This window comes from Ahaetulla prasina, chromosome 14 (assembly GCF_028640845.1).
Source record: "Ahaetulla prasina isolate Xishuangbanna chromosome 14, ASM2864084v1, whole genome shotgun sequence".
Classification (NCBI taxonomy): Eukaryota; Metazoa; Chordata; class Lepidosauria; order Squamata; family Colubridae; genus Ahaetulla; species Ahaetulla prasina.
The window spans coordinates 5,511,650-5,538,251 of NC_080552.1; the positions used below are offsets into that span (position 1 = coordinate 5,511,650).

The window sequence follows — 26,602 nt, forward strand, 5'->3', positions numbered from 1 at the left end:
ACGCATGTGCCCACACCCATAATTTAATGCATCCTGCCCCCCCCCGCAGATGTGCATGCGATGCCCCCACGCTCCCCGCTTTTGGCACTCGATGGTATGGTGGGCGCAGTAGGGCCGTTTTTCGCCCTCCCTTGGCTCCAGAGGCTTTTTTGGAGCCTGGGGAGGGCAAAAACAGCCTTTCCCACCCTCCGGAGGCCCTCTGGAGCCCGGAAACAGCCCATTTGCCAACTTCCGGTGGGCCCGGAAGTTCTGAAAATCAGCTGGCTGGAGCGCGCATGCGCACTGGAGCTGAGCTACGGCAATGCTCGCATGCCCACAGATTGGCTCCGCGTGCCACCTGTGGCATGCGTACCATAGGTTCACCATCAGGTATTTGAGCTAATTTTGTCAACCTTTTGTTATCTGGAGTTTCTGCCTGACTCAGTCTTTCTGAATGGATTATGCAAATCTGCATTTCTAAAAGCCGACCTCCTCAGTTTCTGCTTGGGGGCAGGGAAACTGGGGCTGGTTTCTGTCTGCCTTAAGACCATGTTTCTCCATTTCTTCCTTTTGAGGAAATATAATATTCTGCTTTTTTTTAATATTTCCCCAAATATTTCATTCTCCGGGCAGGGGCAGGGGGCTTTCCATACTATCTAGACCAGGGGTCTCCAACCTTGGCAGCTTTAAGACTTGTGAACTTCAACTCCCAGAGTTCCTCAGTCAGCAAAGCTCTGGGAGTTGAAGTCCACAACTTGAAGTCCACAAGGTGAAGTCCACAAGTCTTAAAGCTGCCAAGGTTGGGGACCCCTGGTCTAGACCCTAAAAAATACTGCACTAGAAAACCGAAGAACACATTCATCCCCTCCTCTGTTTCCCTCTAAAAGAAAAAGAGAGAGATTACTGGCTACGACCCAGATTGTTGGGGGGCAATAAGTTGACTTTGTATATAATATACAAATGGATGAAGACTATTGCTTGACATAGTGTAAGCTGCCCTGAGTCTTCGGAGAAGGGCGGGATATAAATGCAAAAAAAAAAAAAAAAAAAAGGTCAAAAACGTAAACCTGAGAGAAACTGGCTTGGCTACAATACTGTAGTTATTTACTAAGTCGCAGAACTGACTGAACTGAGCACAGGTTGTTTTGGACTCGAGAAACCACAAGAACACAACCTTCAGTTTACATGTTTCAACCAGGCGCGTTAAATAAACAAGGATGTACTTCAGAGTGACTCCTGGGGCATGAACGAATATTTTCCCCTCCGGACTTCAACACAGAAAGAATACATCGCTTCTCCATTGATTGAAACAGAAATAGAATCAGAGGGCTAGAAGGGTCCTTAGAGGCCTTCTAGTCCAACCCCCTGACCAAGGCAGAAGTCCTTGTTCCATCCCAGATGAAAGCGTGTCTAATCTTCTTTAAAAAAAAAAACACCCCTCAACAATGGAGCATTGACAACTCCAGGGGCTGGCTGTTTGGTCGATTAATTGTTCTCACTGTCAGGAAATTCCTTCTTCATTTCCAGATTGGATCTTTCTCTGACGAGCTTCCACCCATTGCTTCTTGTCCATCCCTTCCTTCCTTCCTTCCCTCCCTTTCCTTCTTTTTCCTTCCCTCTTCATTCTCCTTTCTTCTTCCTTCCCCGCTTTCTTTATTTTTCCTTCCTTGCTCTCTTTCCATCTTTCCTTCTTTTACTTCGTCTTTCTTCTTTCCTATCCCGTCTTGCATGCTCAAATGCAAAAGGAGAACCATTTCTCCTTTTGTTTTGTTTTCAGTTTGTTTTGCTAGTCCTCTGGCAGCCAAAACGGAGCTCGGGTGGCCCATGAGCAGCCCTCTCCAGCTCCATTTTTGCTGGCAGAGGCACTGCGGGCTGGTCTTTTGCTGTTTCCAGGGTGGCCCCACGGGTCAGCGCTAAGCACCCCATGGGCTGAATCCAGCCCGAGAGCTTTGAGTTTGACACCCCTGCCCTAGTCCTTCTCTCCTTTAGGCTAAACCAGGGGTCGGCAACCTTAAACATTCAAAGAGCCACAAAGGTCCTAACCGGAAGCCCCCGTTCAATTCTGGAGCCGACCGGATGTCCGGTTCCCCCACCGTAGAGTCTTCTCCTAGCTCCTTTTTCCTCTACCTTCTCTAACCAAAAGCCGTATCAATTGTGGAGCTGACCAGTGACAGGGAGCTTCAGCAGAGGGATGAAAGAGCCCAGAGCCAAGGGTTGTTGATCACTTGGCTAAACATACCTAATTTCCTTAGCTATTTATCACCTGATTTAGCCTCCAGACCTCTTATCATCTTTGTTGCTCTTCTCTGCCCTGAAATTGATTCTGAATCAAAGTGTATCATGCTGCTACCCTCCACAAATACGCCATAGAAATGGCCTCGCTTGCCATATTTGTATCTCTCCCCCAGTGCAACCGTAATGCAGCAATCCACTGGGGGTCCTTTGCAAGCAGCTCACAGAGCGACAAGGATTGTTATCAGGGCAACTTGGTCTACCCAATTATGGGACGGAGCATACATACTAATTCCGCTTTCAGCTTTCAGCCCCAATCCAGAAACCTTCGCAGGCAATCGCTTTCGCGACAAACTATTTTTTGGGTGTCATTTATATTTAAATACATCCCTTTATTTCTTTGTCGGCAAATATAAATTTGAGCCACAAGCATCTTTTCTTCACCTTTTGGCTGCCCTTGGAAAATCCCCAAAGATCCCTTTAAGAAAACTACCCCATTTAAAAAAAATTTTAAAAAAAAAAAAAAGGTCAAAAACGTAAACCTGAGAGAAACTGGCTTGGCTACAATACTGTAGTTATTTACTAAGTCGCAGAACTGACTGAACTGAGCACAGGTTGTTTTGGACTCGAGAAACCACAAGAACACAACCTTCAGTTTACATGTTTCAACCAGGCGCGTTAAATAAACAAGGATGTACTTCAGAGTGACTCCTGGGGCATGAACGAATATTTTCCCCTCCGGACTTCAACACAGAAAGAATACATCGCTTCTCCATTGATTGAAACAGAAATAGAATCAGAGGGCTAGAAGGGTCCTTAGAGGCCTTCTAGTCCAACCCCCTGACCAAGGCAGAAGTCCTTGTTCCATCCCAGATGAAAGCGTGTCTAGTCTTTTCTTTAAAAAAAACAACACCCCTCAACAATGGAGCATTGACAACTCCAGGGGCTGGCTGTTTGGTTGATTAATTGTTCTCAGGAAATTCACTGTCAGGAAATTCCTTCTTCATTTCCAGATTGGATCTTTCTCTGACGAGCTTCCACCCATTGCTTCTTGTCCATCTCTTCCTTCCTTCCTTCCTTCTTTCCTTCCCTCCCTTTCCTTCTTTTTCCTTCCCTCTTCATTCTCCTTTCTTCTTCCTTCCCCACTTTCTTTATTTTTCCTTCCTTGCTCTCTTTCCATCTTTCCTTCTTTTACCTCGTCTTTCTTCTTTCCTATCCCGTCTTGCATGCTCAAATGCAAAAGGAGAACCATTTCTCCTTTCGTTTTGTTTTTAGTTTGTTTTGCTAGTCCTCTGGCAGCCAAAACGGAGCTCGGGTGGCCCATGAGCAGCCCTCCCCAGCTCCATTTTTGCTGGCAGAGGCACTGCGGGCTGGTCTTTTGCTGTTTCCAGGGTGGCCCCACGGGTCAACGCTAAGTACCCCATGGGCTGAATCCATCCCAAGGGCTTTGAGTTTGACACCCCTGCCCTAGTCCTTCTCTCCTTTAGGCTAAACCAGGGGTCGGCAACCTTAAACACTCAAAGAGCCACAAAGGTCCTAACCGGAAGCCCCCGTTCAATTCTGGAGCCGACCGGATGTCCGGTTCCCCCACCGTAGAGTCTTCTCCTAGCACGGCGTCCTTTTTCCTCTACCTTCTCTAACCAAAAGCCCTATCAATTGTGGAGCTGACCAGTGACAGGGAGCTTCAGCAGAGGGATGAAAGAGCCCAGAGCCAAGGGTTGTTGATCACTTGGCTAAACATACCTAGTTTCCTTAGCTATTTATCACCTGATTTAGCCTCCAGACCTCTTATCATCTTTGTTGCTCTTCTCTGCCCTGAAATTGATTCTGAATCAAAGTGTATCATGCTGCTACCCTCCACAAATACGCCATAGAAATGGCCTCGCTTGCCATATTTGTATCTCTCCCCCAGTGCAACCGTAATGCAGCAGTCCACTGGGGGTCCTTTGCAAGCAGCTCACAGAGCGACAAGGATCGTTATCAGGGCAACTTGGTCTACCCAGTTATGGGACGGAGCATGCATACTAATTCCGCTTTCAGCTTTCAGCCCCAATCCAGAAACCTTCGCAGGCAATCGCTTTCGCGACAAACTATTTTTTGGGTGTCATTTATATTTAAATATATCCCTTTATTTCTTTGTCGGCAAATATAAATTTGAGCCACAAGCATCTTTTCTTCACCTTTTGGCTGCCCTTGGAAAATCCCCAAAGATCCTTTTAAGAAAACTACCCCATTTAAAAAAAATTTTAAAAAAAAAAAAAAAGCAAAAAAACCAACAACTACCCAACTGCACGTTTCGGAGCAGCATTTGCAAGCAATTGCAAGTAGCTGGCACATTTTTAGGTTGTGTAGCAGCCCCACAACAGGAACAAATACAAAACAAAAAAAACAAAAAACCGACCAGCCTGGAGTTTTCCAAGCAGTGTAATTGCTCAGTTTTAGAGTTCAGATCTTCAGCTGGGATGACAGGATTAAAAAAATAATAATAATACAGTTCATTTAGTGACCGTTGAAACAGCACTGAAAAGTGTGACTTATGACCATTTTGCACACTTACGATCGCTGCAGCATTCCCCGTGGTCACGTGATCTAAATTCAGACGTTTGGCAGCTGGCTCATTTTTTTTTTTTGTTTACATTTTTTTTATTTTACATTTATATCCCGCCCTTCTCCGAAGACTCAGGGCGGCTTACAGTGTATAAGGCAATAGTCTCATTCTATTTGTATATTTACAAAGTCAACTTATTGCCCCCACAACAATCTGGGTCCTCATTTTACCTACCTTATAAAGGATGGAAGGCTGAGTCAACCTTGGGCCGGGCTTGAACCTGCAGTAATTGCAGGCTGCTGTGTTCTAATAACAGGCTTTACCAGCCTGAGCTATTCCGGCCCTCATATTTATGAGGGTTGCAGGGTCTCAGGAATCACGTGATCCTATTTTGTGGCCTTCTGACAAACAAAGTCAATGAGGAAGCCAGGCTCACTTAACAAGCGGGTTACTAACATAACCACTGTAGCGATTCACTTAACGACGGTGGCAAGAAAGGTCGTAAAACGGGGGCAACATTCACTTAACAACTGTCTTGCTTAGCAACTGAAATCTGGGTCCCTGTTGTGGTCTACCTGCATTGCAATGTGTTTTATTCCTACTGGAGCCGAGGGCAGCACATTAACTGCATCGGTCTTTCATCTGACAGGAAATGGCACAAAGTCAGAACATTTGTAACAGATTAACAGAGTTGGAAGGGACCTTGGAGGTCATCTAGTCAACCCCCCCCACCCGCCCAAGAAGGAGACCCAACCCCATTTCTGACATAGGGCAGTCCAGTCTCTTCTTGAAAGTTTCCAAAGATGAAGTCCTACAACTTCTGAAGGCAGCTTCTTTTTCCATGAGTTGATTGCTCTCATTGTCAGAAAATTCCTCCTTATTTCCAGGTGGAATCTCTCCTCAGTCAGTTTCCATCCATTATTCCTTGTCTTCAGGTGCTTTGGAAAATAACTTGACCCCCTCCTCTCTGTGGCAGCCCCTCAAATATTGGAAAACTGCTATCCTGTCTCCCCTGGTCCTTCTCTTCACTAGACTAGCCAGGCCCAGTTCCTGCAACCGTTCATACGTTTTAATCTCCAGTCCCCTAATCATCCTGGTTGCTCTTCTCTGCACTCTTTCCAGAGTCTCAACATCTTCTTTATAGTGTGGTGACCAAAACTGTTTCACTTTTTATCATTTATTATATTGTTCCCCCTCGAAGAACATCAGCACTAGATATTATTTTTAATCTTTTCCAAAGCACAAACGATATAACTAAATGGGAACATCTGTAAGTAACGCTTTTTTAAAAAAAATCGTGCTTGCTAACGTTTTTCTATCTTTGTTATTTCTCCTGTTCGTATAAAACTTTTGATTTGTTTTTGATGGCCAAATTGAAATGAAAATGGTATGTTCAGCCAACAACGGTTGCAGGAATGAGGTATGTCTAATCTAGTGAAAAAAGGACCAAGGGTGACATGATAGCAGTCTTCCGATATTTGAGGGGTTGTCATAGAGAAGAGGGAGGTTAATCCAGGGGTGAAATGCTCCTGGTTCTGACCGGATCTCATGATCCGGTAGCGATCGTGGCTGGTGGTTCGGCAATCCGATAGTGATGGCAGAGCAAAGCTCCGCCCACCCACCCAGGTGTCATTACTTCCTGGTTTTAACCAGGAAGTGATGTGTTTTTTACCTTCTGTGCATGCACAGAAGGTTTTGCGCATGAATAGATCTGTGCGTGCATGTGACACATTCGGGGCATGTGCACTTCCAAACCGATAAGGAAGGTAAGTAGATTTCACCCCTGGGTTAATCTATTTTCCAAAGCACCAGAAGCAATGGATTTTCCTGACAATGAGAACTAACCAGTGGAACAATTTGCCTCCAGAAGTTGTCTATGCTCCAATGTATGGCTTCAGTTACTGAATGAATACAATACATCACAGAATATAGAACAACAGAGTTGGACGGGACCTTGGAGGTCTTCTAGTCCAACCTCCTGCTTGAGCAGGAGACCCTATATCAGAGTTAGAAGGGACCTTGGAGGTCTTCTAGTCCAACTGGGGGGCTTTAAGAAGAGACTGGACAGCCATTTGTCTGAAATGCTATACGGTCTAGGGGCGACATGATAGCAGTGTTCCAGTATTTGAGGTGTTGCCACAAAGAAGGAGGGGTCAAATTATTCTCCAAAGCACCTGAAGACAAGATGAGAAACAATGGATGGAAACTAATCAAGGGAGAGAAGCAACCTGGAATTAAGGAGAAACCTCCTAACAGTGAGGACAATTGACCAGTGGAACAACTTGCCTCTAGACGTTGTGGGTGCTCCATCACTGGAGGTTTTTAAGAAGAAACTGGATAGCCACTTTTCTGAAATGGTATAGGGTCTCCTGCTTGAGCAGGGGGTTGGACTAGAAGACCTCCAAGGTCCCTTCCATCTCTGATGTTCTATGTTGCATTGTATTCATTCAGTAATTGAAGCCATACATTTTTGTACACCTTTGCAATAAAGTCTGCTCAGCAATGAACCCCAATGAGTCAATCCAGGTCATAACTGCAAGACATGCAAAATCACACCGTTAATGTTTGAAGGCAACAAGGCTAGGTAAAGAAAGGTGCCGTTAAAATGTCTAAAAAATACCAGCATCTGGGGTGTATCCTTCTTTGCTTACAAAATTTAAATTTAACTATCCATTCCAGGAAATTGTTGGAGCATTTTTACAACAGGCAAATAAAAACAGCAGATTAAATACACCCGAACAGTCGATTTCCATAAGTTCACATCAGTTAGATGCACTTGAATATAAAGCACAGTGCAGAATCTGACCAACGTAGCCTTTGTAAACCCACCACTGCCTAGAGAACTGGGCATGGCTGAGGACCACCCTGACACCCCACTGCATCCCAGGCCTCAATAGATGCACTGTCCAAATTGCAATTGAAGAAATGCAAAGCGTGGATCAGAACATTTTTTTTTTCAATTCCACCTGCCCACCCACCTACCCACCCAGCAGTAAAAGCCCGACCTGGTCCACCTTCCAGCTGAAAGAGGCAGATAAAATGTTTAAATGTTGGAGCAGATGAGGTGAAAGGAAATAACAACAACAGAATAGAGTTGGAAGGGGCCTTGGAGGTCTTCTAGTCCAGGGGTGGGCAATTAATTTTTATCAGGGGCCACATGAGAAGCCTGAATTGTGTCAGAGGGCCACCAACTTTCTTTCATTGTAAAATACTTAAATTAAATATTTTGAATAGCTGGTACTGATAATCAGAAGAATAAAGCACTCTGTAAATATGTATATTAGGTTATGTGAAACTGTGGTCTATTGGTTAAATAAGAAAAACAATTATTGAACCAGTGCAATTTATTTTTTATGGTGTTTATGATTGGCCTCACGCGGGCCGGACAGGGACGTACAAAGGGCCGGATTTGCCCAGGTCTGTTCTAGTCCAACCCCCTGCTGGAGCAGGAGACCCTATACCATTTCAGAAAAGTGGCTATCTAGTCTCTTCTTAAAAGCCTCCAGTGATGGAGCACCCACGATTTCTGGTGGCAAGCTGTTCCACTGGTCAATTGTCCTCACTGTTAGGAAGTTTCTCCTTAATTCCAGGTTGCTTCTCTCCTTGATTAGTTTCCATCCATTGTTTCTTGTCTTGTCTTCAGGGGCTTTGGAGAATAATTTGACCCCTCTTTTCTTTGTGGCAACACCTCAAATACTGGAACACTGCTATCATGTCGCCCCTAGTCCTTCTTTTCACTAGACTGATATACCCAATTCCTGCAATTGTTCTTCATAAAAGTTCTTAAATGACGCACCTCCATTTCATTCTGATCCTTGGGGGAGGGGATCTGTTTTCTGTATGTACTTCATCTCAAAATGCCTTTCAAAAGCTCTGCTCCCATTAAGTCCCACTGGTATTTCCTGGCATCTCTGGATGACACCATCCATCGTACTGTGAGCAATCCATGAAGACCACAAAATAAACATTTCCAAGTTTTGTAAAAGGGTCCAAGATTCCCCGATTGATTGATTCTGACACTATTTTCTGCAGAGTGATTTGAGTCGCCAGCAAAAAGGGGGCTACAATTGCTCAAACACATAAAAACTCTTCCAATACATTATTACTTTCTTTTTTCTTATCCAACTACGGCCCCAAATGCTAGCAGGGTTAATCTTAATTATTTATTAAGCATTTATCACTAGGTATTTTTCAGGCATGGGGAAAAAAAACCCAATTGATACAGTATGTTATAGTCAATTACGACACCAAAATGTGAAATAAGGAGCTCCTAAACGAAAAAGGTCCATGGCATGTAATATTCACTTCTATACATTCAAAAGAAAACAAGGAAACATTTATTTTAAAGCAATTTCACAAGAGCTCGTGAAGAAGTTTCAATGTTTTTTTTCCAGAACTTTAGGTTACTCAGTGGATGGACGCAGATCTAGTCCAAAGGACTGGCGGGGAATAAGGGAAAACCCTCAGCTCTGAACAGCAGCAGTTTGATTTGGGGTTAGCTGAGAAGGAAAAAGGAATTTATTTTAGTGCAACAGCATGTCTTCATCCCAAAATGGCAGTTTGTCATGTTGAAGAAAGAAGAGAGGAGAGGAGGGGAGAGGGAGGAGGAGAGAGTGAAAAGGAGAGGAGAGGGGAAGGGAAGGGAGGAGAGGAGAGGAGAGAGTGAAGTGGAGAGAGGAGGAGAGTGAATAGGAGAGGAGAGGGAAGAGGAGAGGAGGGGAAAGGAGAGGAGAGGAGGGGAGAGGAAAAGCTTTATTGTCATTTTTTATGTGAACACACTGGCACACATTAAAAAATGAAATCATGATGCATGCTCTCAAAAGTTATGGATTTGTATATATATACACACACACACACACCCATATACACACACACACACAAATAGCTCTCTCTCCTCTCTCTCGATATAGATAGAGAGATAGAGATAGAGATATATAGATATAGATGATATATATAATAGAAAAAAAGAGCCTTGAGAGTTAACAAGGTTGATATTACACGGTACAAAGCTATTACAGAATCTAATTGTTCTGCTTCGGACATTGTGAATCCTCCTTCCAGAAGGTAACAAGGAAAAACGGTTATGAAGAGGACGTGTGCCATCCCAGACAATCCTTCGGACCCTGGTGAAGCATGGCTTACATGCCATGTCCTGGATAGAAGGAAGTAAACTTCCAATAATCTTTTCTGCTGTCCTCACCACTCTCTGCACGGCCTTCCTATCCGAAGCAGTAATGCCTCCAAACCAGACAGTAACACTATAGAGACTTGAGTGTCAGAGTTCCTCTAGGGAGTAATAACTTCACTGACATTACTAAGGATTAGCCCGGAAGACAGAAATGACAAAAGGCACATTCAAAAAGGGACTTTCCATCCCCACAAACACAATCCCTCACTTTCTCTCACACACACACAGACAGACAAAATACATTGTAAAATGAGCCACGTCGTTTCAGATATTCACTCTTTAATTCAATGGGAAAATAAAACGCTTTTTGACTACGATCCTACATCAATTTGTTCTTGATGGGAAAAAAAAACCATCAAGAGGCATCTCTTTGGTTGCATGTCCCATTTCTTGCCATCGCTCTCTCCAATCCCGTGCTTTCTGGTTGTGCTGACTTTGTCCCACGCTGGCTAAGGATGATAAAAAACCCACATCTCAAATATTTGTAAGGTGTCCGGCTGTGAAAGGCTGAACTGCAATGACCCAATATAAATATTCTGAAGCGGCTGGAAGAGAGGAGGGAGAGGAAGAGGAAGAGGTAGTTCTCTCCATAGACCCATCAACGTCACTGACAAGACCTTGGAGGTCATGTCAGCTTCCCAAATAAAATTCTCCCCATTAGAAGGTTTACGGTCCAAAGCAGTGGTGGAATTCAGTTTTTTTTATTACCGGTTCTGTGGGTGTGGCTTGGTGGGCGTGGCAGGGGAAGGATACTGCAAAATATCCTTCCCCTGGAGTTTTTTTTTAAATTTATTTACATTTATATCGCGCCCTTCTCCGAAGACTCAGGGCGGCTTACATTGTGTAAGGCAATAGTTTCATCCTATTTGTATATTTATATACAAAGTCAACTTATTGCCCCCCCGACAATCTGGGTCCTCGTTTTACCTACCTTATAAAGGGATGGAAGGCTGAGTCAACCTTGGGCCTGGTGGGACTAGAACCTGCAGTAATTGCAAGCAGCTGTGGGGAGGGAATGGGGATTTTGCAGTATCCTTCCCCTGCTATGCCCACTAAGCCACGCTCACAGAACCGGTAGTAAAAAAAAATTGGATTTCACCACTGCTGCAACCATCATAAATTGCTGTCGGTTGCCAAGCGTCTGAATTTTGATCATGTGACTCCGGGAGGGGGGGGAATGCTGCAATGGGTTGTTAAGTGTGAAAAATGGTCATAAGTCACTTTTTTCAGTGCCGTTGTAACTTGGAACGATCACTAAATGGATTGTTGTAGGTCGAGGATAACCTATGTAGAAGAATCTTCTCTCAGGGAAAAGCTTAGCCTTTGAAAAGGGCTTTAATTTTAGACCCAAATTAAAACATCCCCATTCGACAGCTGCCTACCGTGTTTCCCCGAAAATAAGACCCTGTCTTATCTAGTTTTGAAGCCTGAAATAAGCGCTTGGCCTTATTGCCATGCGTTCCAAAGCCTGATTGGGCTTATTATCACTGGATGTCTTATTTTGGGGGAAACAGGATAGCTATCAATCTAACTATCCATCCATCCATCCATCTAGTATCTATCTATCTATCTATCTATCTATCTATCTATCTATCTATCTATCTATCTATTGTGTTTTCCCAAAAATAAGACCTTGTCTTAATATTTTTTTGAATCCTGAAATAAGCGCTTGGTCTTATTGCCATGCACTCAAAAGCCCAATTATCAGGGGATGTCTTATTTTGGTGGAATCTATCTCTCTATCTCTCTATCTCTCTACCCATCCATCCATCCATCTATCTATTATCTATCCATGCATTCATCTAGTATCTATCTGTTTTTCCAAAAATAAGACCCTGTCTTATCTTTTTTTGAACCCTGAAATAAGCGCTTGGCCTTATTGCCATGTGCTCAAAAGCCTGATTGGGCTTATTATCAGGGGATGTCTTATTTTGGGGGAAACAGGGTGTATCTATCTAACTATCTATCCATCCATCCATCTAGTATCTATCTATCCATCCATCCATCCATCCATCTATTATCTATCTATCCATCCATCCATCCATTATCTATCTATCCATCCATCCATCCATCCATCCATCCATCTAGTATCTATCTATCTATCTATCTCTATTGTGTTTCCCCAAAAATAAGATCCTGTCTTGTCATTTTTTGAACCCTGAAATAAGCGCTTGGTCTTATTGCCATGCACTCCAAAGCCCAATTGGGCTTATTATCAGGGGGTGTCTTATTTTGGGGGAAACAGGATATCTATCTAACTATCTATCCATCCATCCATCCATCTAGTATCTATCTATCCATCCATCCATCCATCCATCCATCCATCCATTATCTATCTATCTATCCATCCATCCATCCATCCATCCATCCATCCATCTAGTATCTCTCTCTCTCTCTCTATTGTGTTTCCCCAAAAATAAGATCCTGTCTTGTCATTTTTTGAACCCTGAAATAAGCACTTGGTCTTATTGCCATGCACTCCAAAGCCCAATTGGGCTTATTATCAGGGGGTGTCTTATTTGGGGGGAAATAAGGTAGTTGTTTTTTCAATACATCCAGCAAAAAAAGGAGCCCACTAACCTTCTGAATCGCACAGAATTCTTTTTGCCGTTAGTATTTTTTTTTCTTCCTAAAATCAGAGTCTGCTTTCTGGTAGCTCGAGGTCATTCTTCTGTGCTCCAGATTTGCGCATGATGGAAAGCAGGATCTTATCGAGTATTTCAGATTCAGAAAAAGGCTTGCCGGCTTGCCCAAGGCTACATCTACCCACTGCCTTTAACCTCCCTTCGACTGAAGACATCAGTTCTGGTCCTCCAAACCGCTTTTCTTAGCTCCTCACCCAGTTTTTCTGAATCTTGGTTAACGTGTGGGAGTCTGACCAGCCCAGAAGAGAGAGGAACAAAGGCGCCTCACAGAACATAGAATAATAAGAGTTGGAAGGTAACATCAGAGGTCATCTAGTCCTACCCCCTGCTCAAGCAAGAAGAGACTATACCCTTTCAGAGAAATGCCTGTCCAGTCATTGTGATGGGGCATCCACAACTTCTGAAGGCAAAGCTGTTCCACTGGTTGATTGTCCTCACCATTAGGAAATTTCTCCTTAATTCCAGGTTGCTTCTGTCCTTGGTTCGTTTCCATCCATTGTTTCTCATCTTTCTTTTTGGTGCCTTTGGAGAATAGTTTGCCCCCTTCAATTTTGTGGCAGACCCCTCAAATATTAGAACACTGCTATCGTGTCACCCCAGGTCCTTCTTTTCACTAGAACAGATATGTCATATTTCATGATTTGGAAACCAGTAGTAAAAAATCTTACATTTCACCATTTGTTTTGCAAATGCTTCAACGAAACATTTGCATCTACCTTGCTAACAGTCCTGCCTCACATCCCCCCTTCCCCAACTTGCCACCCAAGAGTTCGGGACTGGATAGCATTTCTCTTGTTTTACTTCTTTCTCCTCTGCAGTGTGTAATGGCTGAGTAAATCATGAGAACACTTGAGAGACGGGCTAGGATTCAAACCCATTTCACATCTAATGTCGCTCTGCTCCAAAGTGAATTTCAGTAGGACTAAGTGTTTTTTATCAGGGCAACCTGGTCCACCCAAATATGGGAGAGAGCATACTGCTTCCATTTTCAAATGCTCCGACCCATATTTGGGTAGACCAGGTTGCCTTGATAAAAAAAAATCTCTCCCCTCGTATAGCCGACAAAGTGAGGAGAATCCGTGGCTTAGAGGTTAATACATCTATTGGTACCTAATATGTAAGTACCCTGGGTTCGAATCCCTAACCCTAACCCTATACTAAAAAGGTAAGGTTCCCCTCGCGCATCTGTGCTAGTCATTCCCGATTCTAGGGGGTGGTGCTCATCTCCGTTTGAAAGCCGAAGAGCCAGCGCTGTCCGAAAACGTCTCCCTGGTCATGTGGCCGGCATGACTCAACGCCAAAGGCGCACAGAACGCCGTTACCTTCCCACCAAAGTGATCCCTATTTTTCTACTTGCATTTTTTATATGCTTTCGAATTGCTATATTGGCAGAAGCTGGGACAAGGAACGGGAGCTCATCCCGTTACGCGGTACTAGGGATTCGAACCACTGAACTGCCGGCCTTTCGATCGACAAGCTCAGTGTCTTAGCTACTGAGCCAACGTGTCCCCATTAGATCTATACTAGTCTCCCTTTATTTCTTTATCGGTTAAATATAAATTTAACACACACAAAAATTGCAGTAAGACTGATATTCCTCTATCTTCTGAATGTGAAAATGTCCCGGGGGGCCCCATTTCTAAGCCGGACAAGCTTACTTCTTGGCTCAAAGAAAAGGTCATTTTGAGCCTCAAATTTTCCTCCTAGCCTATTGCATCAGCAAAATACAAAGCTTTGCATCCTGAAAAATCCCCTTTAATCTTTGGAAAGAACATGCACTTTTGGCAACAGCCGAATGATGCCCCAAAGGAGATGCAGCCTCAAAGCACAAAGACTTTCAATCGCCCACAACAACCGGGGCCTTCCAGGGTAAACAGTTCTACCAAAAGCATTTCTTGATTCGTAACTACGAACTAGGAAGAAGTAGGTTTATCATGCAATGGGATGTTCAGATGTATTTGTAGGTTGGGGGTCCCACGTGACATTTTTCACTTTGAATTTCTCACCGACTAACTTCAGAGATGTCACTTAAGCCATCACATGATTGGGGTTTTTGGGGTTTCTCGTAGGTTCTCAGCCGCAGATTCTAAAAACCGGTGTGACTCGTTCAACAAGCGATGTGTATATGGACGAGGTCATTACTGATCATGAAGCAGCCCAGCTTCAGTGGCAGTCACAAGTCAGGGTTGGAAGAGAAAATTGCAAACTGGGATGACCTGCCTGAATTCACACATGCAGGGCAAGGGGCTACGTGAACTGGTGGTAAAAGAAGCAACAACCACCCTATTAGTACCACTTTATAAAGCCTTGGTAAGGCCACACCTGGAATACTGCATCCAGTTTGCATGCACCCACATTACAAAAAAGAAAGTTGAGACTTTGGAAAAAGTGCAAAGAAAAGCAACTAAGATGATTAAAGGCCTGGAGGATAAAACGTATGAAGAACGGTTGCAGGAACTGGGTTTGGCTAGTCTAGAGGAAAGAAGGACTAGGGAGGGATACAATAGCTGTCCTCCAGTATTTGAGAGGTTGCCACAAAGAGGAGGGGGTCAATTTATTTCCCAAAGCAATAAGAGGGAAGGACAAGAAGCAACGGATGGAAACTGATCAAGGAGAGAAGTAACCTGGAATTAAGGAGAAACTTAATTAAACAGAGCACTGCACACCAGAACAACTAGACACAAGAACAGTTTTCCCCCGAAGGCCATCACTCTGCTAAACAAATAATTCCATCAACACTGTCAAACTATTTACTGAATCTGCCCTACTATTAATCGTTTCATAGTTCCCATCACCAATCTCTTTCCATTTATGACTGTATGACTATAACTTGTTGCTGGCAATCCTTATGATTTATATTGATATATTGACCATCAATTGTGTTGTAAATGTTGTACCTTGATGAACGTATCTTTTCTTCTATGTACGCTGAGAGCATCTGCACCAAGACAAATTCCTTCTGTGTCCAATCACACTTGGCCAATAAAAAATTCTATTCTATTCTATTCTTCCTAACAGTGAGGACCATTAACTGGTGGAACAGTTTTTGCCTTCAGAAATCGTGGGTGCTCCATCACTGGAGGTTTTTAAGAAGAGACTGGACAGTCACTTGTCTGAAATGATATACGGTCTCCTGCTTGAGCAGCGGGCTGGACTAGAAGACCTCCGAGGTCCCTTCCAGCTCTATTCTGATTCTAACCTTCTCTATCCTGCTGGAGGCAAATACACACCTGTACAGATGGTCCCCGACTTCTGGCAAGTGTTCAAAGTTACAACGGCACTGAAAAAAAGTGACTTGATGGCCACATTGCACACTTAAAACCAGTGCAGCATCTCCATGGTCACGTGATCAAAATTCGAACACTTGACCAGCCACTCATCTTTAGGACGGTCGCAGTGTCTCAATGGTCAGGTGACTGACTCCCTTTTGTGACCTTCTAACAAAGTTAATGCATCAGCCAGACTGACTGAAGAACCGTGTTCCTAACGTAACAACTGCAGTGACTCACTTAATGACAACTGCAAGGATGGTCGTAACATGGGGCAAAACTCACTTAACAAATGTCTCGCTTAGCGAGAGAGATTTGGGGCTCGATTGTGGTCGTAAGTCTAGGATGACCTGTGCTTCCATGCAGAGGATGAATTGGGGGGAGGCAGGGGGCCTGGAATTTCCTCCAGAGGGAGAAAAAAAATTCTGCAAATTCTTTGCCTTCCAAAAAAAAGAGGATCGTGAACCAAACCATCTCTTGGAGGGAGCTGTGAGGCAAGGAATGCCTGAATAAGATATCCTTGGTGTAGGGAACTCGCTGGGTGGCCTGCGAGTTTTGCTCCGAGAGTCAGGCGAGATATAATGCGCGCATAATAACAGGGGGATGGTGGACACTTTATGGCAATATTGGCTGGGTCCAGACAAGACGCCAAGCCGTGGTAGGCTTGAACTGCAGCGTGCAAGCAAGCCATATGGCTGCCTTGGCACATCATGCTCCATAAACACCAGAGCTGGAGTCATGCAACGTGCTTGTTTGAGACCAAAGGAAATGAGGAGGATGGACAGAGATACAGTAACCCCACGAGTTGTTCTTACCCTGACGCCAAATAAAATTCTTTTAACCTTCCAGTTTGTTTGCTTCGTTTATGTAGCCGCCCATCTTACATATGCGGCTCTGGGCACTTCGCAAAGTTAAAAACTAAAAACAAAACACATATAAATAACAATAAAAACAATGGTCGCAAAAGCCAGTAAAAAAATTAATTAAAGGAATTAAAAACGATTGACCACAAACCAGTGGTGGGATTCAAATAATTTAACAACCGGTTCTCTTTCCTAATGATTTCTTCCAACAACCAGTTCACCAAACTGCTCAGAAAGTTAACAACCGGTTCTCCCGAAGTGGTGCGAACTGGCTGAATCCCACCACTGCCACAAATCCTGGGCCTAGGGAAAACCGGCGGTATAGCCTCTATCTATTTATTCATTTTGAATCTAAGTTCCTAGATGGTTTGAAAATAATTCATTTCCAATGAATATTAAAACAGTAAAATGCATCTACTGGGGGACAGGAAAAAACAACAACAGCCATTATTCCTATCCAAGGGAAGCCATTTAGTGTAAAAACAAAATAGTTCCTTTACGGGTTTGAAAAAGTTGTTTCCAAAAGTGAAGTTAATGAAAGCCTCTGACTTTTTTTTAATTTTAATGGTGTTTGAGGGACAGCGGCTCCAAAAAGAACAAGAACAGCGTTGCCATTGAACTGCAGCATACATACCAAAATGACAGTTCTGCACCAAAAAATAAAATAAAATAAAATACTAGAATCTGCAGAAATGGATAGCTTAACATTTGAAATTAAAGAGACATGGAATATTTTGAAATACGGGATTCATTTTATCAATGGTTAACTAATAGAAACAGAAGTTAGATCGTTTAAAGTTATAGGACAAGGGCTAACTTTACTACGAGGGCTTATTACAATATGGTTATTACTAATATTAATTAGTATCAATCATTAATAAGTATTAATATTATGAAGAGAAAACACTGTTATTATATGATTACTACTAATGAATATTATGATTGCTCAAATTAACTGTAACCAGACAACACACCGTTTATATAGACACTGAAACTGTTGCTCCATCTATATATAGCAAAAATTAAAAAAAAATGAAATGAAATAAAACAAAACAAAACAAAATGACAGTTTTAACTATCCCATTCATTTATTAGGGATCGTTTTAGCTCATTATCATTTGTCTAAACCTGGAAAGTCAAATCTAATTTCTGACTGAGTGCCAGGTTTAGGAAAAGGGTAAGCTTCTAAAAACTTACATCAATAGAAATACACACACATACACACACACAAACACACATTTTGGTTTGTACTTTGCAGGCAAAGGATACCGGCTGCAAAAGAAGCCGGGTTTTCATAGGTCAGCTGGTATCCTTTGCCTGCAAAGTTCAAACCAGGCAATGGTAAACATGTCTTTTTCTGCCTGCATAGATCTGTTCCAATGTGCTACTTAAAATCTTCCCTGTAACTCAAGAGCAACGAAGGTTCGCAGCAAACCTTGGAAGCCAAGCTAATAGAAAATTCCAGAGGGGCAGCTGCTCTGAGCTCTCTCCAGCGAAACAAAGGAAGTCTTGTGGCACCTAGGGGGGAAAAAAATTGCAGCCAGGCGTCAGTTTCTGGGGGCATCGAGTTCTAGTCTGTGCAAACTTTTGCCACAATAAATACGTTGGATTTTAAAGTATCCTTTTTCTCTAAGTAAAACTGACAACCGTCGGCTGATTTTTTTTTTTCCTCCCGCAAAGGCAACAAGAAAAGAGTTGTTTTAAAAAGCGATGGAGTAGAAGTAGGAGCCAGGAGAGCTCAAAGGATCATAAAATCATTTGTCTCTAAGGCGCCGCAAAACCGATTTGCGTGCCATGCTGTAATTCCTACGACTAAGGGCATAGGTTGTCACATCTTTTTCATATGACATTTTTACACCTTGTGACACACAGGTCACTTTTGAGGGGTTCAGGCACTTCTTCCCCATAAAATGAAACCGATGTTTATTCACACTGTCACTTGACTGGCGACAAGCTGGGAAGAGACGAGACACCAGGCTCTCTGTATACAGTACCAAAATGACCCTAACTTTGTGGACATCTAGCCGTATCTCACCAGCCAGCACAGTGGCTAAGACACTGAGCTTGTCGATCAGGGTTGGAATCCCTAGTACAGGTTCTCCTGGGTGAGCAGGGGGTTGGACTAAATGACCTCCAAGGTCCCTTCCAACTCTGTTATTGTTAAAAGGTGGGGTACTGAAATATTCCAGGAATTTGGCGATGCTTTATAAGGCTAAAAAGAAGGAAAAAGGAAAGAAAGGACCTTCCCAAAGTCCCCTCTCCTTGTTTTTACAAATGCACCCTCTTTCCAGCTTTGGAAAATCAGCGGCCATTCAAGCAACTTGGACACCAACGGCCACCTTTCTAACAGGTACCCCCCAGCAGTCTCAGATCAGGGTGAGATGGGGGGAGGGACTTAAAGTAAATCCCTTTGAACTTCCAGGAATGTCCCTGATTTGACCCTTCATTTCCTTCCAGCTGTCCTTCATTACCGGGCTGCACTTCTGATTTCCTCCATGTGTTCCTTAAGTTCAGGATTTATCCCTCAAAGAGAAAGTGTGTGTGTGTATGCCTCAGAGGCTCTAGCAGCCTCCCACACACCCCCTACACACAGTAGCCCTGAAAAGTCAGAACATGTCCAGGCTGGGATGTTGTAAACCAATATTTGGCAAGCCCTCCATAAGAGCCAGATTGTGCATACACACGTATGTCTGGACTACATAATCCCTCGTTCCTGTCTGACCTCCCCTCCCACCCACTCACCCACCCCCCACTGAACATGGTATCCACTGAAATCCAAAGGAGCTAATCCTAATTTTTCAGCCTTCTGACACGCAGCTCCCCACCTTCCTCAAACCGACCCCCCAACGGGCCAGGAATTGGCTGCAGATAAGAAACCAATTAAAGCGGACTCGGTTTTCAATTTTATTCAGACCAAAAAATAAATAATAATAAAAAAATCCGAACAGCCGCTCCCCCCCCCCCCGCCGCCCGCCCCCGGCTGGCTCGTCTCCACAACTCGAACCCAGCGCCACTTCTTCCTCTTCTTGAACCCAGGGCTTGAAATCCCCCGGGCCACTTCTCCCGACACATGGGCTTCCCAACAGATGGGGAGGGAGTTCCCATCGTCCACAGCCGACCACACACATACACCCGGTTTGCTTGCAAGGCAAAGCCAAAAAAAAAAAAAAAATTGGCCCAAGCCATCCCGGTCGGTTAAGCTCCGATTCTTAACGCTTGCAAGCTTCGGATGGAGAAAGTCCCCGAACAGCGGCGAAAACACAAAGCGTCCAACCGGACCGACCGCAACCAGTCTCGGGGCTCTCGCACCGAAACACGCAACCGGCAAAGTCGATCCCCCGATCCCCCAGCAAGCGGGAGAAACCGTCGTCTGTATCAGGCATTAAATAGCAACCCTGTGCAGGGCCGTCTTAACAGCATTATGGGCCCCGGTGCAAAGCAGTGCCCTACGTCCACTACTCACCGGAATAAAAAACATCAACGGTCGGATAAAATGAACCCTAGGTTTCTTTTATTGCCGCTTCCAACAAAACCGGCGTTGAAAGCTTTTAAAACATGCTGCGCAGCAACAACTAATGAACACCTTTGAACAATAAATGCACCAGGCTTGAAAAAGGCAGTAAGACTCAGCTAAGCCATAGTCCAGTTGCTGTATTTTTACAGGATACAAGGTGCAATGAAGGGTTAACCTGCACAGGTGAGTCTGGGGCCCCTACGGTCGTGGGGACCCGCGGGGCAAGTGCCCATCAAGGCACGTGCGTTTTAAAGCAGCCCTGATCCCTAGAAAGCAGCGGAGATCCACCGCCCGAGCTTGCGAGCCGCCCTTCCCGGGGCCCTCCCGATCCTACGCCAAGAGATGCCCGGTCGGCTGCCCCTTCCCGGGAACGGGGATCCGCGCCCGGCCAACTCACCGCCAGAGCTTGCCCAGCGTCTTGCTGAGCTCGGCGTTGTGCAGATGCGGGTACTGATCGGCCAGCTTCCTGCGCGCCGCTTGCGCCCAAACCATGAAGGCGTTCATGGGCCGCTTGACGTGGGGCTTGGCTTTCAGCGTCCCGTTGCCCCTCACCGGCATGGGCACCAGGCTCCAGTCGTAGCCCTTCAGCACCTGCGAGACGGCATCCCGGATGCAGGCGGGGAAGCGCTCGTCCACGTCGCCCGGCTCGCCCTTGGAGGATCGCGCCTGCGCCGCCGCCGATGAAGCCGGCGACGGACCTTCCGAACCGGCCGGGGAGGAAGGCGAGTCGGAATCCGAGTCCACGTGCGAGAGGGAGCTGGCGGTGCCGGCCGGGCTGCCCGGCGCCTCCAGGGCTTTGGCTTGCTCCTCGCTCATGTTGAGCATTGGCGGCGCGGGCAGGGCGAGCCAGAGACGCCGCCGGGCAACAGCTGCAACAGTTGCTGCAGCAGCGGGCAGCGCAGCCGGAGATCCGGGCTCAGCCACCGGGTGGGCGCCTTCTCCCGCTGCCGCCGCCGCCGCCGCCTCTTCTGCCGAGCGTCCAAGCGAACCGAAAGCGCCGCCGCCGCCTCCGGAGCGCGCAACTTGCCCCAACGCGCCGCTCGATCCAAACGCCGCGACTCGCCGCGGCCAGCGACTTTCTTTCTTGCCTGCTCCGCCTCTTCCCTCGTTCCTATTGGGCAGCTGAGAACGGGCTACTCTACATAAAAGGCGGGGCTTCGCCTCTTCCCCTTTTCCGCCCTCTCCCCCTCCCCCACCCCCACCCCGGGGGCTTCTTAAAGCGACCGGGGAATTTAAAATAATAAAATAAAAATAAAGTAATAAAACAAAATAAAATGAGAATAAAAAAGAAAATAAAAATAGAATCAAGACTATAAAATAGAATTAAAAATAAAATTAAAAAATAAACTAAGATAGAATCGAATTTAAAATAAAATTAAAAAATAAACTATAAAATATATAAAATAAATATAAAATATAAAATATATAAAATATAAAATGTATAAGATATATACATATATATATGTGTGTGTGTATATATAAAATAAAATCCAGGGGTGGAAAGTTGGCAGATGATTTGTTTGCAGATTGCCTGGATAGAAAATTGAGGTGGAGGGGGGAGGAACTGCGAGTATAAATTCTGGGAGTACAGTATAAAGTCGAATAGAATTCTTTATCAGCCAAGTGTGATTGGACACACAAGGAATTTGTCTTTGGTACATATGCTCTCAGTGTACATAAAAGAAAAGATACCTTTATCAAGAATTCTAAGGTACAACACTTAATGATAGTCATAGGGTACAAATAAGCAATCATATATATAGAATAGAATAGAATAGAATAGAATAGAATAGAATAGAATAGAATAGAATAGAATTTTATTGGCCAAGTGTGATTGGACACACAAGGAATTTGTCTTTGGTGCATATGCTCTCAGTGTACATAAAAGAAAAGATACCCTCATCAAGAATTATAAGGTAGAACACTTAATGACAGTCATAGGGTACTTATTTGGGGAGTAAATTTACTAGGCGCCTCTTTCCAACGCTGGGATGTCCAGACATGCTGGATCAACCACACCCGTACTTCCATGGAGCATGGGCTCTGTAGTTCAGTACATCCGAAGAACCTCAGTTAAAGAGCTTTGCTAGATCCCACGGGGCTTCCAGAAGTCTACCTAAGGCGGCCTGGCATCCACGCGGTGGCCCATCAAATTCTTCCCAGGTTTGCTTCGGACATCTAGAATTGGACCTGGATTGGCCTGAATTGGCCTGGAGCCTCCCCAATGGGACAGAATGGTGTGTCTGATTAATTCAGGGACAATCAACAGGGAAACCCCAATCCTCCTTACCCTCACAGGGTTCAGTGGGGTCTCCTGAGTCGCTTCAGGGCCCGACCCTCGCCCTTCCCCTTCCCTTGCCAAGCGGGAACTCATCGCTGCAAATGACAACTGCTCTTACTGCCACTGTCAAATTAGAGAAAGGCGACCAACTCGGTCCACAGCAATTTGGATCCAAGTAAAGGCCGGGGGATGTAATTACATTTACCTAACCGAGGCTCTAATATTCCCACGACACGCTGACTCCCGCTTAAGTAGACTTGGCTGACCGCGCTTTCCCAATTTTCCCTGGGTTCGCACAAAACCCGCTGAATCACAAACTCTCGATCGGAGTTGGGTGGTGGGCTCGACCGCAACAAGGGATTCGAAACCTCAACCTTCTTCGGCTATGTTCCCACCACCCACTTACCCCCTTCCCATTAACCAACTTAATCGTTTGTTTGGATTCGCAAGATACCACTAACAGGAACGGAGTTGGAAGGGACCTTGGAGGTCATCTAGTCCAACCCCGTGCTCACGCAGGGGACCTGTGCTAGGGATTCGAACCGCCGAACGTATTGACAAGCTCGGCGTCTTAGCCACTGAGCCCTTGACCAAAAACTCTCGAGCCAAAGCGAGGAAGTCATTAGCTAGCGCCCGGTTAGGGATGTTGTGGGAACTCAGCATCTCTTCGGGGTTGTTTTTTTTTTTTTGGTTTTTTTTGCGAGCGCAGGAATCTCTGGTTTGGCTGGAAGAGGAGGCTGATTTTCGGGGGTGGAGGGGGTGGGGAGAGGAAGGAGGGCTCGGACTGGGACCTCGCGGACCCCAAGGTGGCTGCGCTCCAGGTATACTCTTCACCAGCCCCGCTCCTGGCAGCGAAGGCCCAAGCAGAGGTGCGGAGCTCCGCTTTCCATCAGAGATTCGGGTTCCGAGCACGATTAAGACGTTCTTGGAAGTGGCGGGGGGGGATTCCTGGTGTGAATACTTATCCCCCATATTTCACCTCATCCCCCTCGGTCGCTCAACGGAGGCTCGTTATGTAGGGATTGGATCAGTGATGGGTTTCAAATTTTTTTACTACCGGTTCTGTGGGTGTGGTTTGGTGGGCGTGGCAGGGGAAGGATACTGCAAAATCTCCATTCCCACCCCACTCCAGGGGAAGGTTACTGCAAAAGCCCCCTTTTCTCCTGGGATTCGGGTGGCAGAGAATAGATGGTGGTGGGGCCAGCCAGAGGTGGTATTTACTGGTTCTCCGAACTACTCAAAATTTCTGCTACCGGTTCTACAGAACTGGTCAGAACCTGCTGAAACCCACCCATGGATTGGATAATACCTGATTTTTTTTTCCTCCCTTGGAACAAGACGCATTTATCGATGTTCAGTAATGTTCTGACCTCCCCAAAGGCTGTGGGGTAGGGATTTGCGATCTGTAAGCGAAGGGCGTGCGCCTTTTTGGAAGGAAAAATGGAACGGCCCTGGAGTGGGATAGTCTACCTGGAAGGGAGACTAACTTAAGGGCTTCAAGATCTTAGGCTAGCTGGCTTCTTACGCCGCGCTATTAAACCATAGCATGTTGCGCACGATTCAAGTCCGTTTGGATTTAGTCTACAAACCGTGGTTAAGCAAATCGCACCTAAGTGCAGAGCCAGGCTGGTTGAAGGGGTGTCCAGACTGGGGCGGGGGAGGGGTATGTGTGTGTGTGTGGGGGCAAAGTCAGCTTCTGCCCCCCCCCCCGCGACATCATCAGCCCAAAGACTGACGGGGGAAGGGAGATATCTGGGGACAGCGAACCCAGCTGGGTAGAGAGGGGGATAGAAAAGGCAAGGATCAATCTGCGACCTGTTTCCCATTTCTGCAGAACCTTCGTTGGCTCACCTTACCAAGCCGCGATCTATTAAATAGGCCTCCCCTGCCACAATGTTAGCTTGGCATGGATGTACCCGTTTAGAATAGAATAGAGCTGGAAAGGGACCTTGGAGGTCTTCTAGTCCAACCCCCTGCTCAAGCAGGAGAACCTATACAATCTCAGATAAGTGACCGTCTCGTCTTTTCTTAAAAAACCTCCAGTGATGGAGAGCGGGCGATTTTTGCCTCGGTGGGCACCCAAGTTAAGATCCCGGCAGGGCAGCGGCAGGCAGGAAACTCCTTTGGGGAATCAAGAGCTCCAGAAAATCTTTTGCCGTACCTGACGCGCCTGGCTGCTCCTAGAACGCGCGAGACACAAACTACCCACGTTTCAGCCCGCGTGTTTATCGTCAGGGTTCAACGGCTACCTGGCCAATATGGGTTTGGCCTTGGCAACCGGAACGGGGTACTCGTGTGCTCGAATAGGAAACAGCGTGGTACCCGTCTTGTGTGAACCCAGCTCCCCACCCCGTGGAAAAATGACCATTGGCGTGCAATTTCCACCCGGCTACCTTTTTCCCTGTCCAAGAAAAGTTCCAGTTCGCTGTAGCAAATATTTTTTTGCGGATGGTGAAAGACCCAATAGCTGCCTTCGCACAAGTTTGGCGGGGCTACCTTTGCCTCGGTTGGAGAAGGAGGTTGGCGAAACTCGCTGAAAGAAAGTTCCGTGTCTTTCAGACCCGAGTGATTAATTCGCCCCCTGAAACAAACGTACTGTGGAAACGCAGCCGGCTTCATTTCCTCTCCAGCATCCGCGCCTAGCTTAAGACATAGAAACCCGTAAGGGGCCGGGGGCCGGGCTGGTCGCGAACCAAGAACGAGCCAACTAAGCCGCGCGTGGGTTGTGGAGAGGGTAGAAAGCGAAGACAGGAGACTCGGGGTCTCAGTTTTCTCTCGGGGCTGCCAACCTGAGGCTCGAATTAACAAATCCAGCGCGGCGCAGCAGCGATCCTAAACTCCCACCTAGAGTGAGCGAGCCATAGAATCCAGAGGAAGGAAGCGGGGGCTGTGTCCCGGCGCACCTCTCTTGCAAAGAAACCCTTTGCTTGTTCTACCTCTCCTAGCCGCAATCTCCGCTATCTTTGAATCTCCGGTCGCATCTTGAGTTTCCTTTCAGTTGCGCCCCCCCCATTTTTAAGACCAGGAAGACATTTGGGGGGAGGGCCAAAGATGCTTTTTCAAGAGGCAACTGGACTTTTCTGGTAAAGTCCAGAAAGTCCAGTTGCCTCTTTAAAAAGCACTTTTGGGACAACCGTGCCCCAGATGATTGAGAATCTCCATAGACCAGGGGTGAAATTCAGCAGGTTTAGAGAACCGGTAGCGGAAATTTTGAGTAATTTGGAGAACCGGTAAATACCACCCCTGGCTGACCCCAGAGTGGGGTGAGAATGGAGATTTTGCAATATCCTTCCCCCTGGAGTGGGGAGGGAATGGGGATTTTGCAATATCCTTCCCCTGCCACGCCCACCAAGCCACGCCACGCCCACTAAGCCACAGAACCGGTAGTAAAAGAATTTGGATTTAATCACTGCCATAGACACTTAAGCAGCCAATACCTCTCCTATTTTGCAGCAAGACAATTATTATATTTTAATTCAAAGAATCTTCCAAAAACCAGATTTTTGGAGCCTGGAAAAAAAACAGGTATGGGGCCACCAATAATGGTTGGCTGGGGAATTCTGGGAGTTGAAGTCTACCTATCTTAAAGTTAAAGCTAAAGACTCCCTGGAGAAGAGCCTAATTCTGGGAAAGATGGAGGGCAAAAGAAGAGAATGAGGTGGCTGGATGGAGTCACTGAAGCAGTCGGGCTTGAGCTTAAATGGACTCCAGAGGATGGAGTCTCCAGGCCAGCCTCCTGAAAAACAAAAAGCCCATTACCTGCAAACAGGTAATGTTTGCAAATAGGAAAAAAAGTTTGCAAACAGGAAAAACAAACAGGAAAGGCTGAGTGCCAAAGAATTGAGGCCTTTGAACTCTGGTGCTGGAGAAGACTCCTGTGAGTTCCTTGGACTGCAAGGCGATCAAACCGATCAGTCCTAGAGGAGACCAACCCTGACTCCTCTTTAGAAGGCCAGATCCTGAAGAGGAAACTCAAATACTTTGGCCACTTAATGAGAAGGAAGGACTCCCTGGAGAAGAGCCTCATGCTAGGCAAGATTGAGGGCAAAAGAAGAAGGGGACAGCAAAGAATGAGGTGGCTGG

The 26,602-nt window shown here is 45.6% G+C and overlaps 1 protein-coding gene across 1 annotated transcript in view; it reads right to left on the reverse strand.

Annotated features, from left to right (window-relative positions):
- SOX8 (SRY-box transcription factor 8) overlaps positions 1–21,272 on the reverse strand; it is a 44,562-nt gene extending 23,290 nt beyond the window's left edge. Inside the window, exon 1 of the mRNA XM_058157786.1 lies at positions 20,636–21,272. Coding sequence (XP_058013769.1) covers positions 20,636–21,063 — 428 coding nt within the window. The 5' untranslated portion in view covers positions 21,064–21,272. The remainder of the gene's footprint in view (positions 1–20,635) is intronic.
- Between the last annotated feature and the right edge of the window lie 5,330 nt (positions 21,273–26,602).